General features: G+C 42.1%; 2 protein-coding genes and 1 long non-coding RNA gene across 5 annotated transcripts in view; 2 read left to right on the top strand and 1 right to left on the bottom strand.

The window, feature by feature from the left end:
- LOC116993798 (SLX4 interacting protein) overlaps positions 1–2,936 on the top strand; it is a 79,270-nt gene extending 76,334 nt beyond the window's left edge. For both annotated transcript variants that reach the window (XM_033054881.2, XM_033054879.2), the window contains one exon: positions 1,142–2,936. In XM_033054881.2, the coding sequence (XP_032910772.1) occupies positions 1,142–1,964 (823 nt within the window). In that variant the 3' untranslated portion in view covers positions 1,965–2,936. The remainder of the gene's footprint in view (positions 1–1,141) is intronic.
- Positions 2,937–3,785: 849 nt separating this feature from the next.
- Positions 3,786–17,329, top strand: LOC116994463. 2 transcript variants are annotated; one of them, XR_004417493.1, is made up of 4 exons: positions 3,786–3,905; positions 5,917–6,138; positions 14,472–14,509; positions 17,263–17,329. It is a non-coding gene; the product is annotated as an uncharacterized LOC116994463 (long non-coding RNA). The 2 variants fall into 2 exon arrangements; XR_006162950.1 differs by lacking the exon at positions 3,786–3,905 and having other exon boundaries at positions 5,839–6,138.
- Positions 10,155–17,587, bottom strand: part of JAG1 (jagged canonical Notch ligand 1) — a 34,316-nt gene continuing 26,883 nt past the window's right edge. Inside the window, exons 14-26 of the mRNA XM_033056174.1 lie at positions 17,219–17,383; positions 16,586–16,699; positions 15,839–15,952; positions 15,620–15,733; positions 15,379–15,495; positions 14,846–14,873; positions 14,639–14,724; positions 13,724–13,837; positions 13,392–13,501; positions 13,074–13,310; positions 12,585–12,716; positions 12,001–12,151; positions 10,155–11,730 (exon numbers count right to left, since the gene is read on the bottom strand). Of these exons, the coding sequence (XP_032912065.1) occupies positions 11,273–11,730; positions 12,001–12,151; positions 12,585–12,716; positions 13,074–13,310; positions 13,392–13,501; positions 13,724–13,837; positions 14,639–14,724; positions 14,846–14,873; positions 15,379–15,495; positions 15,620–15,733; positions 15,839–15,952; positions 16,586–16,699; positions 17,219–17,383 (1,940 nt within the window). The 3' untranslated portion in view covers positions 10,155–11,272. The remainder of the gene's footprint in view (positions 11,731–12,000; positions 12,152–12,584; positions 12,717–13,073; positions 13,311–13,391; positions 13,502–13,723; positions 13,838–14,638; positions 14,725–14,845; positions 14,874–15,378; positions 15,496–15,619; positions 15,734–15,838; positions 15,953–16,585; positions 16,700–17,218; positions 17,384–17,587) is intronic.

Genomic DNA, 17,587 nt, shown 5'->3' with positions numbered 1-17,587 from the left:
TTTTGTTAATTTTGAGCCTCTGGTTCAATAGTCACAATTTAAGAGTATCCCTGGTGAAGTGGATGGGGAAGGTGAGCTGACCAGCTGAATTTGTCACTGCTCCATGTGGTACCAGGACTCTATCCCAACCTGTGCAAGCTGCCAGCAGCCCCAAATCACCTGTGAAATCAGGGATTTGCTGTGAGCCCTGGCAACTTTTCTTTTTACCACTGTTGTCTCATCTGTGTTGTCTTTAGAAATGAGATTAGCTTTGGAGGTATGCCAGCTCTACCTGTTTTGGATGAGCCCTCTTTGAGAAGAGTTAGATTCATTGTCGTGGGAGCTTCTCGGGTGCAGCGGGTCAGCAAAAAGTGATCTGAGCTTGGGATCATCTCTAGTAACATGTAAAATGTAGCTTCAGGACTTGGGCATAAAGTTCATTTTATGGACTGTGTGAAATCCAGATCCATAGGTAACAATGCTGAGAAGTGTTTATGTACTGACACTCCATCAGGTCCCTTCTGATCCCATTTTCCTGTGTAATTCCTTTTAGAATATCATCTACTTGCATTACCTAAGTCCTTGCCAGATGAATGGGCTTGATACTAGATGAGTAGTGGTTAACTTTAAAGCAATGCTTTGAAATGTCCTGGGAAAAATTCCAGAGAGCATTCTAAAATAGAGATTAGGAGCTCTCACACAGAAACACACTCACTGCATCTCCCTGCCTGCCCCCTCTGTCCTGCAGATATGCATTATGCATGTGGATATATGGGAATGGTTTGCAATCACTTAGGCACTTAGGAAATGCTATTTTATCTAGCCAGTTCAGAAATCAATTCAATATGCTTCTGCTCTGTTGACCTTTAACAGCTGTAATGAATCCAGTTCTGCCTCTTGGAAAAGAGTGTGAACTTACTCCTTCATGGCTTAGTCATTAATAAATTGGGTTCTCCCCTAGCACAGTGGAAAATCAGATGGATAACTCTTGATATTAATCCACACTAGACAAACATTGCTGCTTGTCAAGATGATATACAGGGATTTTTTCCATGTTCAGAAAGAGGATGGCTCAAGTGGCGTTTCGGAGTTGGAAAAACAGTAAATAGAGTCAGTGAAGGTTCTTTTTTAATTTAAAAAACAAAATTCCTTTTTATTGCAGTGTGAAGAGGGCAAAACCAAGGAGAAGTAGTGCAAGCAAACCTCAAATCAGCAAGGGCTCCAAGAAAGTGTCTCTTGGCTTGGCGGACTCGCAGACAGAGAACAGAAAAAATGACTGTGAGACTTCTCCCAGTGCTCAGCCTGATGTGAAATGTAGGAGTCCAGGCCTGCTGAAGGACTGCACAAACACAGCTGAGAGCAGCTTGGAGCTTCCTGTATTAGAGCAGAGAAATGATGTTAATCAGAGACAGCCAGATGATGTTCACAGCCAGCAAAAACCTCACTCTCTGCAGTGGTTGGAGGCAAGTCTTCGAAGTGAGAACCCTCCTTGCAGCTCTGAGTCAGCGCTGCCAGCTCCAAAACAAAGTCAGAGAGTGACCAAAACACAGGCTAAGCTAAGGACCTGTGCTTCAGAGGATAAGTTGAAGCATTTCACAAAAGTGTCCTCTGAAGGGACTCCTTTGACTTCCATCAGTACAGAAATGAGTAAGTGTGATGATAATTGTTTGGAGGAGAAGACACACCTTAATTCCATGCTGTTTTCAAAGCAAGGGATGACAAAGACTGTGGTTGACAAGAAATCATTGACTTTGAGAAAAAACCCCTCCTGGTCTCTTTCTGTGAGCAACAGTGGAGTGCAGACAAGCCAAAATGAGCCAAGCACAGCCACTGAAGAGCTGCCTGCAGTGCCAACATCATGTCCAGAACTGCACCCCATGTCTTCAGAGAAGCTCTCCCAAAAAAGAAAAAAAGAAGTGGAAAATGGTCTTGGGAAGTTAAAACTGCGAAGGCTTAAGAAGTCAAAATCTGGAATGCTGCCTTGATAGCATGGGTGGTCAGCCAAGGTTGTGTGTAAGCAAGGGGTAGGAAGCAATTCAAAATGGTGGAAAATAATAAAAATACAAAATGAAAATTGGGGAACACATTTTAAGAAAATATAGTTAATTAAGGATCTTAGTCAATTGGGACTGTAGTAAAGGTAATCCTTTTAAGTCTTTAGGAATTGGTCATTATTATTGCACAAGTCAGCAGCATATTTATGGAAAGAAAAATCTCTTATAAAATAATATATACTAAGCAGTATTTTGGATTTATACATATTCAGTGCTATTAGAAAGTCATATCAGCTGGTGACAGCAAAAGTTGAAACCCCTTGTGTGATCTGTTAGCAGCTGCAGTTATTTGGTATTTTGCTTGTTTCTGAGCATGTTGTTTATTTTAGTAAAATTTAACCCTTTCTCTATATTAGAAAATTCATGGTTTACTCACATAATCTGTACAATAAAGCAAATTAAGTTTATTTCAAATAAACTTTAACCAGGATTAATAGCTGATGATTTGAAGCCCACTTTTTCAGAGACGTTTCAAAATAACTATAGTTTCTGCTTATGTAGTTTTGATATGAATGTGTAATTCTAGCCCATGTTGTGGATACAGGTCATCATGCATTCAGTCTTGGGGACAAATGAAGATTGTTTTTATATATTTAGATTTATATCTTTATATCTGGATGTGTAAACATCTTTCTTGGGTGAAATTCATATATAAACATGTGTACACATCTTCATGGATATGTGTTTCACAATCAGGCCTTGCTTGTGTGCAAGGGCAACATGCTGGTTTCATGTGGTACTAATACCAGAGTTAAATCTTATTTTAAGATAAATTTTTATTTCACAGTGCTTGTTCATACTGCTTCTTAAATTTAAATGCTAATGAGCTAAGGAAATGTACCTTTTTTATTTCATGCTTATCTTTTTAAAATGTGTAAAATAAATTTATAAACTGTTTTCTTTCATCTTTCTTAAGATCAGTGAGACCACAGACACTGAGTCAGCAGTGCCCTGGCAGCCAGGAGGGGCAGCCAGGCACAGGAGGGGATTGTCCTGCTCTGCTCTGACCTGGGCCAGCCTCTGCCCAAGGGCTGGGACAGTTTTGGGCACTAGAATTAAAAATAGATATAAAAGGTATTAGAGAACATTCGGAGGCATGCATGAGGTTGGTGAAGGGCCTTGAGGGGAAGTGGCTGAGGGCACTGGGTCTGTTCAGCCTGGAGAAGAGGAGACTGCAGCTACAACTTCCTCGTGAGTGGAACAGGAGGGGCAGACACTGATCTCCCCGGGAGCCAGCAACAGGATCTGAGGGTCGGGGCAGGTTGAGATTGGATATCAGGAAGAGGTTTTTTACCCAGAACATGGTTGGGCACTAAACAGACTCCCCGGGGAAGTGGTCACTGCACCAAGCCTGGTAGAGCTCAGGAAGCATTTGGGTGGGATTGTTGGGGTGTCCTGTGCAGGGTCAGCACTGGACTTTGATGATCCTTGTGAGTCCCTTCCAGCTCAGCATATTCTGTGCTCTATGATTTTATGTGAAATAATTTAGAAAAATCTCAGTGACATTTACTCAGGACTGTGGATCTCCTCATTGAGGTTAAAGAGATGATTCACATCCAAGGAGCATTAGAGTTGGTGGTGTAACCCAGGTCCTGATGAGAGTTAGCAGCTCTGCAGCTGACAGCAAGACACTGCTGATTGTATAGTTTCCTGCTGGAAATTATTTCTGCTCTTGCTGCAAATGAAGAAGATTCTGCAAGTGTCTGGAGGACAAGTTCTCTTTTTTCTTTCAGCTGCTTGGGTGATGTTTCTCAGTGCTTTGCAGTCAGGTTGCAAATCCTTACCCAGCTCCAGGCTCTGCTAAAAGGTCTTTCCCAGTACCAGCAAAACCAAGGCTGCAAAGAACCTGGTTTGGAGGAAGAAGAGCCTGAGGTATGTTCATTGTTGTCTTTTTTATGCACTGGAGATACTGGGCCATGAAAGGAGTAAAAAGCACCTTTTTGATGGACTTGAAAGAGGTATAAGGGTATTTAATTAAGCATTTATCAGAAAAATGAGAATAGCTGGAATAATTTGATAGTTTTTATTAAGGTCTTAGCATATATAATTCAAGTATCAGAAACCAGAGAGCAACCACATATAGTTTTATCATCCCATACTGTTATTATGTATATATATATATATATATAAACACCTTATAGTTTAGTTTAATCTTAACTGAATGACATATCTGCCTGCACCCTTTCAAATGAAGGTCATACATTTATTTAGAGGGGGCTTAGTAGTAGCTTAGTAGCTGAGCTGTGTAGCTAAGAATACTTGATTTTTCCTTAGGATATTTTGTTATGTTACTTAAAATGCAGTTTTAATCTCTTCTCTGATGCCTGGGAACATCTCTCTCAAAGCAGTGGTCGTGCAACACTGAGAGATGTAAGGTGATTGGAGGTGTTAGAGGCTGGAGGGTCAGAACAAAGACAGGTGGGCTGTCTCACAAATCCACAGTGGCATCATTACTTTTGTCCTTACTGTCTTGAAAAGTTCTAGGCTCTTTGGAGCTGTGCATTTTTGAGCTTTGTTACTATCAAAATAGTTGTGTCTTGGATCCTCTCAGAAATACAGCTATTTAGGGGAAAGGCTTCGAATTCACAGTCATGTCTGGATTTTAGGTTGTGTTGCTGCCCAAAACTGTGCTTTCTTTTGTCTGTGCAGCAGGACTTTTATGCCAGCTTTTCTTTTGCAAACCTGGTGGTGCTGGGACACCCAAGCTGTGTCTGTGTCTCTCTCTACTTCAAGCCCAGGGTCATCTTCCCAGACTTCGCTTTTTTTGTTATCACCCATCCACCTGCACCCAGAGGACTGGCAGAGGTGTGGTCTGACATGCTGTTGAACCACAAACCTGATTTCCTAAATCAGGTTTAGGGGGAAAAAAGGGAACTGGAAACTGAGCCGGAGCAAAATTAGCAGTTTGCAAGTCTTGGCTTTCTATTACCAAATTGCTTCTGAGCAGAATTAGCATACGTCTCTGTCAAAGTAATGAATATGTAAGGCTCTGTTCTCTTCTGAAACTGCCACTGAAGTACAGAAACAATATCTTTGATTCATTTTTTTTATCCTAAACCAACCAGCTTTGGTGGGTTATTGTTTTGAGTGAATCATCTAGTTCCTTTGGTCTGTGCTATTTGCTGATATTGAAACAGTTGTTTCCTAGTGAAACACTTTCTAATGTGTGCAGATGATAGTTTACATTATTCTTTACATCAAAGCAGTTAAAAATATTTGTTTCGTGCACTTGTATGGTTAAACACATAACAAAAACTAGACCAGCATTTTACATAATCATTTATAAAGAGGAAGCAGCTCATGTGAAATCTCCCTTGCCCAGTGTTGATTGGTAGGAAGGTTTTAAATATCCCAAGATCTTGTGGGTGCTAAGCTTTGTGCTGGTTTTGGTGTTACTTGACAGGTAAGCAAACAGACCTCCTTTCCCACAGAAGGTTTTGACCAAGTGAGATGTTAAGTCATTTTTTGGTCAGTGTGAACTTCCTTCCCTCTCACTGCTGAGCATGTGGATTGCATTGGAAGAGTTCTAACTGGCATTTTACATCATCTCATTGGTTTTTGGCTGGAAAATGGTTTCTTCCTAAAGAACAAGAAAAAAAGGAAGAAATATTTTTCTGTTTGCAATTGGAATAAGAAAGATGTGAAATACAGACTCTCCCAGATTGCATGCTATGAGTGGTTATCTCCTTGGCTTTATCAGTATGTACCCAGGGAAAGGTTCTGTATTCAAACCCGCTGCAGCAAACAGAGGTAATAACACTGAGCCTTTTTGCCAGCAGTGGGAAGTGTGAGTTGGCCTCAGAAATTAGCTTTAATAAAAGGCACTCCTCACTTCTTTACTTTGTGCTTTTTTCTTCTTTATTAAACATCAACTTGCTTCCAGTAACCCGGGTGAAGATGTGGGCTGAGGGAAGCGCTGTGCAACGGAGCCTTTCATCAGAGGGATATCAAAGCACTCTGCAGCTGAACCTGGAGGGAGCTGGAAGTGCTTATTCTGACAGCTGGGGCAGCGCTGAGGGAAGCACTGCTCCCACGGTAAAGCTAACTGCTTAAGTAGCAGCAAATTCAACGCACACAAGTCCTTTTGTCCATCTGCTTCCCCTAGGTAAGTAAAATTGAACCTGGTACTGCATGACCTTGTCCTTTCCATGGTGACAGTAAGGTGACATTTTCAGAAAGGGATTTTATGTTTGTTTGTGTTGTGTTATGCTGAGAAATCCTGAAAGTTGTGGAAGTGATGGAGTGTCACAAGGCATTTCAGCTGTAACCTGGAATTTGTTCAGGAAATTAACCACAACTGTCCTACCTTCTTTACTACCCACTTCAATTATTCCAGAGCTGAGAATCTGTTCCTGTGAGAGCTGTGACAGTGCACCTTTTGTAAAGGAGAATTTCAGTGATTTGCTCCCATTCTGCCCAAGTTAACTCTTTTAGTACAGCAGTAGGAATTGGTACTCTAGCTCCATAATAGCCTTACTTGCTGGCATAGTAATTATCTTTTTTATTTATGCATCAGATCTTTTAAGAAAAGTATCTTGAGTTCTAATTCTAGAGCTGGGCATGCCCCTTTTTAATATTAATATGATCTCATAGAGCTAGAATGAAAGGAATAGACATTTTTTTCTCCACCCTGTAGGGAAACTGGTTGAAACAATTTGCACATCACAGAAGGCGCTCGCTGGCAGATCTGGGCTGGGACTTCAGTCTGACGCCATCTGATCCTGCATGGCTCTGCTACTGCCCGTGACAGGGAAGCAGCTGCTGAACCATCCACCTGCACCCTTCTCCTCCCTCTCCACCCCAGAAACTGGAGTTAATCCTTGCACAGGTCTTTTACTGGGTTTTTCCTCTACTGGGAGAAATCATTTACCTTTGCAAGCAAACTCAGTGTGCACTGGCAAACATAAACATGATGGTCATTGCTGTCAATGCTGAAAAAAAGAGGAAGCAAAAAAATTCTTAAATATACTCAAATACTCTTGCTTCCCTTAGAAGAGGAGGGGTAGGTTGTGCAATCACTTCTGTCTTATGGGGAGGAAAAGGCTGAATTTGGTACTTCCCTTGTCAGAACTTCTCATCTTTGCAGGCACTCCTAAAAACCATAAAGGTTCTACCTTGTCACTCTGCAGATGGCAGGGCAGCACCCTGGACTTGGGATAGCTGGGAGGCAGGGCTGGTTTCAGCCCGAGGGCTGGCAGATAAGGAGCAGAAACAGGCAATCTTCAAGGAGCAGCAGAGAGCATAACCTTGTACATTTTAGCTTGGCAGGGAGCTGATTCATAACATTAACTCTTACTGTGCAGGTGGCAGCTGCTGCGAGAACAGAAGGTGTGTGCAAGGGAAAACGGTTTCACCAGGACATGGCTGGAGATGGAGTTGCATGTATGGGGCCAAACCTGGTTCAGATTCCCCTGGCCTGAGGGGCTTCATATCCCAGTGCTCCCAGCTGCCCTTGGCTGCTGTCAGCAATGCAGAGGGAGCTGTTCTCAAGGCTGGCATTCCCAGTGACATGAATATTTTGTTGTGAAGGCTGATGTAACCTGCACCATCAGCACCTTTCCCAGGTACCTCTACGTAAGATGGGCCCTTTCCATGTGGAGGTGCAGAGCTTTGATGTGGCTGTGTTCAGCCCAGGCTGAACCAAACCCAGATTCGGCAGGTTCAATTAGCTGTAGGTAGAGCAAAGCTCAGATTGCTAAGGGGAGATATTTCATTTAATATTTCATTTCATTTCATTATTTCTCACATGCTTAAATGGCAGCTCAGGAAGCACGCATTTTTCAATTCTTAGATAAAGAAGGATCCAAAGAACAAGCTTACACTAGCAGTGAGAAACTTCTCCTGACTAATCAGAATGTATCTTCCCTGAGTAGTAAAAGTGTGAAGTGGCAAAGTATGATTTCCACAAAAATATTCTAAGGGGGAAGCCTTAAACTTCACGTTTATTTTCATGGCAACGGAAACCACTTCATAGACAAGCCCCCAGCCTGGTGGTGGATCTGGGCTTTGGGCGATTGTTCTTGTGTTACAGTCACCAGTGTGAGTTTTGGAGTTGCCACTGAGATAGGAGGATTAATTAAAAATACCATTATGGCAATTGTGTAGAATTTTCTGACTGCCTCCTGTACAAATTGCATGATTTTACAATTTCTAACACCATGGGATAGAGGAAAATCCATGGGGAAATGTGGAAAAGCAGGGCATGTATGGAGGAGCTCTGTAGTAACAAAACCTCTGCATGGAGCACAGGAAAGCCTGAGCTCAGGGCTTTGACATGTTTTGAAGCTTGAGGAACCCAGGTTTTGCTTTCACTGAGTCTTCAGAGACCTAAACAGCTTTGTCACTACATGTAGACATTGTCGGTAAATAGAAACGGCCTCAGTAGGTTTTCAAGAAGCCTGACAACTGCATGTTCCCAGAAATATCAAATGCCTTATTTTATTTTTTCCTTAATAGAAGACACTCTTACAAATTCCTGCAATTTCAGGTATGTTTGAGCCCTTTGGAAGAGGTGGTTTGTTTCCATATACTTGAATTTGAGACTCATGTGAACAATAGACAGCAGGAAGATGGTTAATTCAACATTAGAAATACAGGAAAGCAGTCAGGGAATGGCCCAGCTTTGCCCTTTGGCAGCAGGTGGAAGATTCTATTATCTTTAAGTAGATTTTTTGGACATGATGTGTTTGCTTTATTGCAGATTTAGATGTTAGGGAACAAAGGGAAATAAATACTCATGGGATTTGTTTGATGAGGAATTATTGAAGTGGGCAGCTGAAACGAATCTTGTTGACTTCCCCTTCAGGAGGCAGTAAACTAAACAGGCTCCAGTACTTGCCCTGTGTGGTGTGTGAGTGAGAAGAGTAAAAGCAGCAGCCAGCCAAGTAGTCACAAAGGAAATCTTCTAAAGTGAGTTGAAAATAAAAAATAACACTAATTAGATTTTTTTGACAGCTGTAAAAAAAGTACAGAGAAAGTATTTCTCAGTCTCAGGTTTTGTTAGTGTTCAGTGTATTCATACCGCAGCAATCTGTATATAAAATACCTGTTTATTTACTACAAACAAATACAGATGCAAAGGCCTAACCTTGCAGCAGGTTGCTTTAACGATTTTTCAATGAACTTGTTACACAGTTTATTGTTCCTTCAGCTTTGCAGTAGCCCCTTAGCAGAACAATTTTGCAGCTTCATCAGAACGTGGTAAAACCAGAGCAGATCCTGAGCCAGCCAGCCCCTGCATAAAGGTGGGAGGGGCAGCATTAGTTCAGCATTCAAAGCTGTGGTGTTGAATACTTTCAGAGTTTATTGCATGCTTTACAAAGCGCTTTGTGCCCATCAGAAATCAACATCATCTATGGATCCCTTCCCATCCAGGTCAGCACTTTGGATCTTGCCTAGCTACTTCGATTTGGTTTCTCTCTGGGGGCAGTGCATTGGCCTGTGCAGGGTAAACTCGTTGCACAAGTGCAGCCACACCCCCCCTCTCTCAGAACACCGAGGGACATTGGCCAAGAGGCAGTGAGAACAAGGGAGACACTGCTTTCAAACCTCCTCGGCCCCATTTGGAGCCAAAGGGGAACAAGTAATCATCTAACAAAAAACTGACTCCACCAAAGGCAGGGGCAGGTCCTGGAAACATCCAGCAGCACCTGTCCCTGCTTTTGCACAACTGACTGGCCAGGAGTGCCTCCAAGCTCAATAATTTCCACGCTCTTTTATGTTTTCATACAAAAAATTTAATAAATATTACTTTTCAAGATTTATTGCCAGGAACAACACATCAAAGATGCATTTTCATGTAACACTAATATCACAATACAAGGTATCTTCCTTATCTCAATGGTTAACCACTGAGATGACTATGTTTATAAGCCTTTTGATCTTAAACATCGTAATAGCACTTTGATTTCCTCACTTGTTAAGGCGGGCAGTGTAATCTATGGCAAACCTACACAGTGATCTTACTGGACATTCTACTGTTCAAGTATTCAACAACTAGCTTATTAGAATACTCCCTAAATGCAGTAGATTACAAAAACGTCAAATCTACAAGTGGTTCAGTATTACATATTCATGGTGAGAAAAAAAAATTAGAATTTACAAAATAAGACTGCTGTGTTTCCAACTTCACACGCTAATTTGATAATTTTAATTACATGCAACCACTCATATCTCATCTACATAAAGTAATAGCTCAGTTTTGTTCCCTTAAACTGCTTCTTAGCAGATTCTCTGCCTGTCACTCAGTTTTCAAGTCTAAAGCAGCAAAAAAAATTTTCTAGTCTAATTCTCTAAACTGCCTCAGTCAGTACTTACAAATACTCTTAAAGTGATACTATGGAAGGTGTTTCAAACATTTGACATTGTACAAAAACCAGCATCAAGGCATGAAAGCCCATCCTATTAAAAATAAACTATTTTAGAACACCTTAGTTTTGGCATATAGGCAACATGTAACAAGAAAAGAAATTCAAAATAGAGAAGCCATGAGCTTACAATGCTATCAAAAACCTTCAACTCTAAACACATACATATAAATAAAAAGGAATGATATTTTAAGGCTCTTGATTATTAAGTTAATAAATCAAATATACACAGTGATTAATAAAAAAAGAATTATTTACATATCTATACAAACTTCTATTTTTGACACATTTTCCTCTTTAAATTCTTCATTTACCAGCAACTGCTGACAAGTTCCCCCCACCCGCCCCCAACAAAAATACAATAAAAAAATAAATAATAAACTTATTTTTGATAGTTGCTGTGGTTCCGAGCTGCAAAGGCACTTTCAAATACAGAACTAGTTGTATGTCACCATAAAACCAATATACAAAAAACTCAAATTCAATAAATATAAATAAAATGTATTATTCTAAAGAAACTGTATAAATCGGAACATCTGGCAGGAAAAAAAAAATGAACACTAAGGAAGAGTAATAAGGCTATGTAATACCTTATGGAATGTTTCCTTGATGGATCAGCTGCAGCTGAATTTACATGAGGGCACTTTTGACTAGTTTTGCATAGATGTGAAATGCAGCACTTGGTATTCCAGCCAACCACAGCAACTATCATTGCCAGTGTAAGCCAGCTTGTCCAAACTTAAATTAACACAGGGATTCTAAGTAAATAATACCCTTAGACTCAAATATTACACAACAGTTTAAGAACTACAAGCTCTTGAGTGCCTTTATAATGATACTCAAAGGCCCTGCATGGCAGCACCCCACCATCTGCTATACGATGTACTCCATCCGGTTTAGGCTTTGTGCACTTTCCAAGTCTCTGTTGTCCTGTTTATTTGTCCAGTTTGGGTGTTTTGTAGGGGTGCTGTTGGGGGGCTTTTCATCTCTGTCTACCAAAGTGTAGGCTGGCTGCTTGGCAAATCGGGCTTTCTGCTGGTGCTTGTCCATGTCATCCTCCTCCACCTCGGAGTTGTGTGTCCTTATTTTGGCAATTTTCGAGTTTTTGTTTTCGTAGTCTTTAATGGGGACAGTATTTGCTCCATGTTTCTCAATGGGGTTTTTGATCTGGTTCAGCTGCTCCCTTACGTTGTTGGTGGTGTTGTCGTCAGAGGCCGTGTGGGTGTGACTGCTCTGCTTCCGGCGCTTTCGGATGCACCAGTAAAACACGGTGATCAGGCAACAGATCCAGGCTACCGTTAGCACTGAGCTCAGCAAGGGCACCAGGAAATCTGCAAGAGGCAGGAGAGAGTTAGTCCTGCTGCAAACCACAGGGGACACTTCGGGATGTCTTATTTCTCCATGAGAGGAGCAACCCTTTTGTCAGCTTAGGCCACTGATTTAGCCAGCTTTTGCTAAGTTTTTTTAGGGGTTTTAGGGTGCAAAGCCTCCTCATTGTTCCTGATAAACAGGGGCTTGCTAAAAGTCTCCAAAATGAGAGGAGGAGGTGTTGCACACCTTGTTGAACACCTTGTAAGGGGTGCAGCCAAGAAGGAGCTCACCTGTTTTGTTCTTGGTTGGCCGCCGCTGCACCCTGACTTCGGCGACAGCAGCGATGAGGGTATTGTTCCCATCGCGCTTACTGACAAGGTCGATGATCTTATCTGTGATGTCTTTGATGGGGTTTTCATCTTCCCCAATGTCTTCTGCAGACTGCAGGAGGAGGCACACAATTAACACCAAGCACCACATCACATGCACTGCTATTTATAAACCTTCACAGGCAGTGAAGGCTCTTGCTACTTTCAATATATAACAAAAGAGCACAATGGCCTGTTATGGGCAGGAATTAATGACTCAGAACTCTTGTCCTCATCCCTAAAAAAACCCAAAAACCCCCCAAAAGCAGGAGTGTAACAGAGAAGTGTTTTACTCCCCCTATTATAGTTGACCCCAGATGGCAGCTTTCAGGTACACACATGTAACCAGAATTCCTTTCCTATTCCTGAAGGGAATTAGGATGGAAACTAAACCACAAGAAGTGCTGACAAAGCTGGGAATTAAGATTTTTATGAAATCCACATGTTGCACACATATCCAAGGAATTAACTACTAAGATATTTAAAGATATTCCAGGAATACTTACAATAGCAACATGGATTTCATTATTTGCCAAGTGGGAAGGCTCACAGGTAATATAGATGGAATATTCAACAGAAACATTCTTCAGAATATTCAGATTCCTCAATTCACTGCAAACATGCTCTGTGGTAAGGCCCTGGAGGATACAAAAAAAAGATGTTGGCTTTCTTAAATACATATGCACACGAACACACAGATATGAGGTTTAGGATTAGTTTTTCTTTTGCCCTGAAGTAAGAGTTCTGAAGAGAAAAGGAGGTGGAATTCCCTCCAACTTAGCTTTTCTTCTTTAGTCACAAAAGCATTTAGGCTGCAAGGCTATATTAATCCTTCTCTGCTTTTTGTTTTCTTGATAATGAGGAGTTAATCCTTGCACAGCTTGCCAGTGCAGTGCAGTGTCAGCTTTTGCGGCACTTTTCCCTATGGAAAATATCATTCCATGCTCTGGGAATAAGCCATGTGTGCCACAGCCCAGTGAGCTGCTGCTACTTACCGGGGCCATCATTTCTTTGTTGAAGGTGAAGGTGATGTTGGCACAGTTGTCCTGGTAGTAGGAATCTGAGTTGCATTTGGTCCTCACAGGCTGCTGGTTGGAGGGCCAGCATTCCCCCACGGCAGCACACGGGTGGGTGAAGCAGTGGTCGTCGTGCACAGGGACACAAGTGTGGCCAGCAGGGCACTCGCTGGGGCCTTTGCCATGCAGGACACAAGGCCGAGGGCCACACCAAACCTAGGAGATGATGAATACTGGTGAGAATCCACTGGTTAGAGGACAGACAGGGGTGTAAACCAAAGCACAGCACAGCTGTACCTTAGAACAGGTGACTTTTCCATTCAGACACTGACAGATATTGCAGTCGTCATCCCACTTAGTCCCATCTGACATTACTCGAACACTGGTAATGCAAGGCCTTCCTGTAACTGAAGAGAGATTGAACAGAATTATAAGCTAAAAATAGCAAACAAACACTTTTTCTAAGTTCATCTAAACTTCCCACTAAGTTGCTTCTTCAGTAAAGATACATGCATTAGAAACAACAGATGGTATACCCCAAAACCACCCCCTACAACCACAAAGCCATCAATGTGCAGTTATACAGATCTTGCTACAAGTGCTAGGATCAGCTCTGGCATCTGGAATACCTTCTTGGCATCCTGGACCACTGCGACCCGGGGGGCAAATGCAACGGTACCCGTTAATTTCATCTATACATGTGGCTCCAAAGGCACAGGGCGAGGACTGGCATTCATTGATATCTATGGTGGGAAGGAGAGCAAACAGAATAGTTACTCCATGGTATCCTTTTGTTTTGTCAGAAAAAAAAGCAAACATAGGATAGAATTACCTACTGAAGCTTTATGATCATTTTCTAGTGTCTACTGGGACATAGATTCCTGCTTGCAGCACCAATATAACCTCAGAATTAAGTCCTTTGACATTTCTGCTGTGTGGCACTAACAAATATCAAAACCTGACCCCTGTGGCTACTTGAGCTTTCCAGGGCAAGGACACATTCCTCCCTACACAGACACGCTTCCTCTCCTCTTATGTGCTCCAGTTTTGTCCCCCACTAGATTCTTCAGTTGATGTCAATGTTAAACCCTTCCCAGATCTATTGCTGCTGTGAGACTTCTATTCCATGGCTGTCATTAAAAAAGTGCCGTCCTACCTGTAATTATTATTAAATTACAGGGAAGTGCATACATCACCTCAGGGCTTGGAGGTAGATTATTAATTGACAAGGTTTTTGGCTGGCACACTTTCATCTCAGGCAGAAGCCTGGGCGACAAAAACACAAGGGAAGACTGTCCCAAAGGGCATTTTGCCCACTCCACTGAACCAAGAGGTTTCAGCTCCAGCTGAATGACTTGAAATCTCTTTCATTTTCAGCGTGATTCCTGCCTTCTCCAAACCTGCTACGGATCCAGGTACAGACAGAGATGACACAAGACATCTATCACTCATCTGATCTACCACTTAACTCAATTAAGGTGATTGTCTTGCAACAAGATTCAAGTGAGACAAAAGCTGAGGCAGAGAGCCATGGAAACACTCACTGATCCTGCAGTCAGGCCCGGCGAAGCCTGGAGCACACTCGCAGCGGTACCAGTTCTCTCCGTCCACACAAGTGCCACTGTTGTAACTGTGGGAAAAAGGCATTAGCACAGACATTAAAAACTGCTACAGAAAAAAGGAACCCAGAATTCTAAAGAAAAAAAAAAAAAAAAAAAAAAGCAAGCAAAGGATAAACATAGCAAACTTACCAAGGGTGAGGACTGCAGTCGTTTGTGTCTGCAAAGCAAAGACAGACAGCATTAAACATGCAGACTTCGGCTAATAGAGCTCTACTGGCAGTAAAGAATGATCAAACTTCCCCTAATGCCCAAGTTATACTTAGCTCAACTTTTACAAAAATATGCTGAAATTCTCTACTAAATTGATTCCAGCCTTGTACCACAAAATTTGTTAAGTACTTTGTGGAACACATGTACAGAGGAAGAGATTCTTGTAAAGAATCTAACGGGAAAAAAGTGGAAGCGGACAGAGCTGCTCCTCGAAAAAGAATGCAGGAGAAAACAAGACAACATCTGTCTCCACTTAGCTCATTTGCAACTTTCTCATGCCCAGGTCAAGGCTCTATCACATAAAGTCATTAAAAACAAAGATTCAGGTGATGGTAAAGCCTACATCAAACAAGCTTTCCCTTCTGGTTTCAATCTCGACTCCAAGGGCGACAGGATGAGCTCATGTTCTTATCATGCAACACTCCGGAAGAGTTCAAGCGGAGCTGACTTACTCTGGGTACACGTGGGTCCTTCCCAGCCCTCCTTGCAGACACAAGTGAAGGAGTCCCCACTGACCACACAGGTACCACCGTTGTGACAGGGGTTTGGCAGGCAGCTGCTGTTCCTCGCTGTAACACAAACAACATTTGCCGCTCAGTTGTTAGAAAGCCGTCAAGTCTGAGCCAAGAGGAACAGCTGAGGTCAGAGCTGCATCCCTGCATCTGCTTCCTGGCGATTATGCAGGGTATTTACCTATGTTACAAGTGGCTCCTTCCCATCCCACAGGACACATGCACTTGAAAGTGTCCCCCTCGTCATAGCACGTCCCCCCGTTGTTGCATGTCGCCTCATCACACTGGCTGTCACCTGTGGAAAACCCAAACTATCCTTAATGCTGGTGCTCTCTTAGGCCAACAAGTTCAAGGAGCCTATGAGAGCACGTCTGTTATGTTTTGGAAATGCTGAACTTACGGGAGTGGCAAGTTTTTCCTTTCCACCCATTTTTACATTCACAGAAGAAGTCATTGACCAAGTCTCGGCAAGTTCCTCCATTGTGGCAAAGGTTTTTACTGCAGTCATTAATATCTGGATATGTTAAGGAGAGAAAACAGGCTCAGTGGTGTTTACAGAACTGACAAACATAATGCTTGAAAGGAGCATAACCCATCCCTAATTGTGGCCTGTGTTTCAATTGTGGATTAAATGCTTAAGTCACTATTTGAAAGCTTTAAGCACTGTCACATAGATGAAGATTGTTTCACCACATTCCTCCGGTTTGTTTTAATTTTGTTTGTAATCTTGTTTCAGTAGAAAATCACTGAAAAGGTCTATTACATAAACTACCCTATTAGTCAGAGGAAAAGAGCAGAGCACTCAACTCCTCTTCTGTTCCTTAGATTGACAAAATGCAAATATAATATGCAGACATGCCATAAAGTGCCATCTATCAATGCAAAGGGTTTCTTCCTGGAAGTTATCCAAAGGACAGAGCAGGAAACTCAACAGTGAGAGAGCCAGGTTCTAATCCCATTCCAACTCTGTAACTTGGGCTTAGTTCCAATATAAAAGATTGGGACTTGGTGGGAGGACCTGGTCCTCCATGGCCTTTGAAGCAGAGCCTATTGACATAGGTCACTGTCATCTTAAAGACAGTACCATTCACTCCTTCCCAATGTTTTCCCAAGAGATCTTCTGTGTGCTGCAGGATGGATGACTTACTTGTTTCACAATATGTTCCTTCCCATCCATCGCTACAAATACATTTGTAGGAGTTGATGCCATCAATGCAAGTGCCACCATTTCTACAGGGGTTGCTTTCACAGTCATTGATATCTACAGCAGTTGGGAAGAAAGAAGAGGATTTTAAAAAGAGTAGGAAAAAAGTCAGACTAGAAGCACAGCTACTAGGAGTCATTATCTTATTGCAGACTGTTTGGTGCTACTTCTAATTTCTAATAATACCCTTTGAAAAGGAAGGGTTATAAGCAAGATGAAACATGGGTAAAAAATTGCACAAGGGTGATGAACCTGTCACTACTAAAAACAAAAAAAAAAATTTCAGGACTCTGTAAGATCCACATGAAACCCCACTATTAACTCCCTCAGACCTTGTATACATAAGGTTTTTAAAAACACACAATTCAAGGCCAGAGGGTTCATTGCTGTGAACTTTCCCCAAGGCCTAGCAAATTCCACTCTGCCTCACCCAAGAGGGATATGAAAACTTACAGCAGTTCCAAGGTTCACTGAGTTACAATGAAGAAACCTTAAGGAGGTCTGGGAAGGAAGGATGGAATCTTTTTCCAGTAAGACTGGGGGACAGTAAAACACGTTCTCTTTTTTTGCTCTTACTCTCATGACAGTAGGTGCCAGTGAATCCTTTGTTGCATTCACAGGTGAATTTTCCACCCGCTTGGCTCTTGCACTTCCCATGAGGACCACAAACATTGGAAGAGATGTAGCGAACCCCTTCAGGTGTGCTGTTGGAAGCCACTGCCACAGTGCAGCTGTCAATTACTGCAGAAAAGCAGAGACCAGCATGAGAATTACCCCTGCAACATGATGCCTTAAGAGCAAGATTTTCACTTCCACGCATGTTCAGAAGACACTTGTGCCATTGAATCATTTAGGTTGGAAAAGACCTTTAAAATCATTGAGTGAAACCACGAATATATGACTGTAAATACATAAAAGAGCACTGGACTCTGCCAACTGTGCATA

This window comes from Catharus ustulatus, chromosome 3, assembly GCF_009819885.2.
Source record: "Catharus ustulatus isolate bCatUst1 chromosome 3, bCatUst1.pri.v2, whole genome shotgun sequence".
Taxonomy (NCBI): Eukaryota; Metazoa; Chordata; class Aves; order Passeriformes; family Turdidae; genus Catharus; species Catharus ustulatus.
Note: the sequence above shows the minus strand (reverse complement) of the source record. Positions and strands in the feature narration are given on the sequence as shown.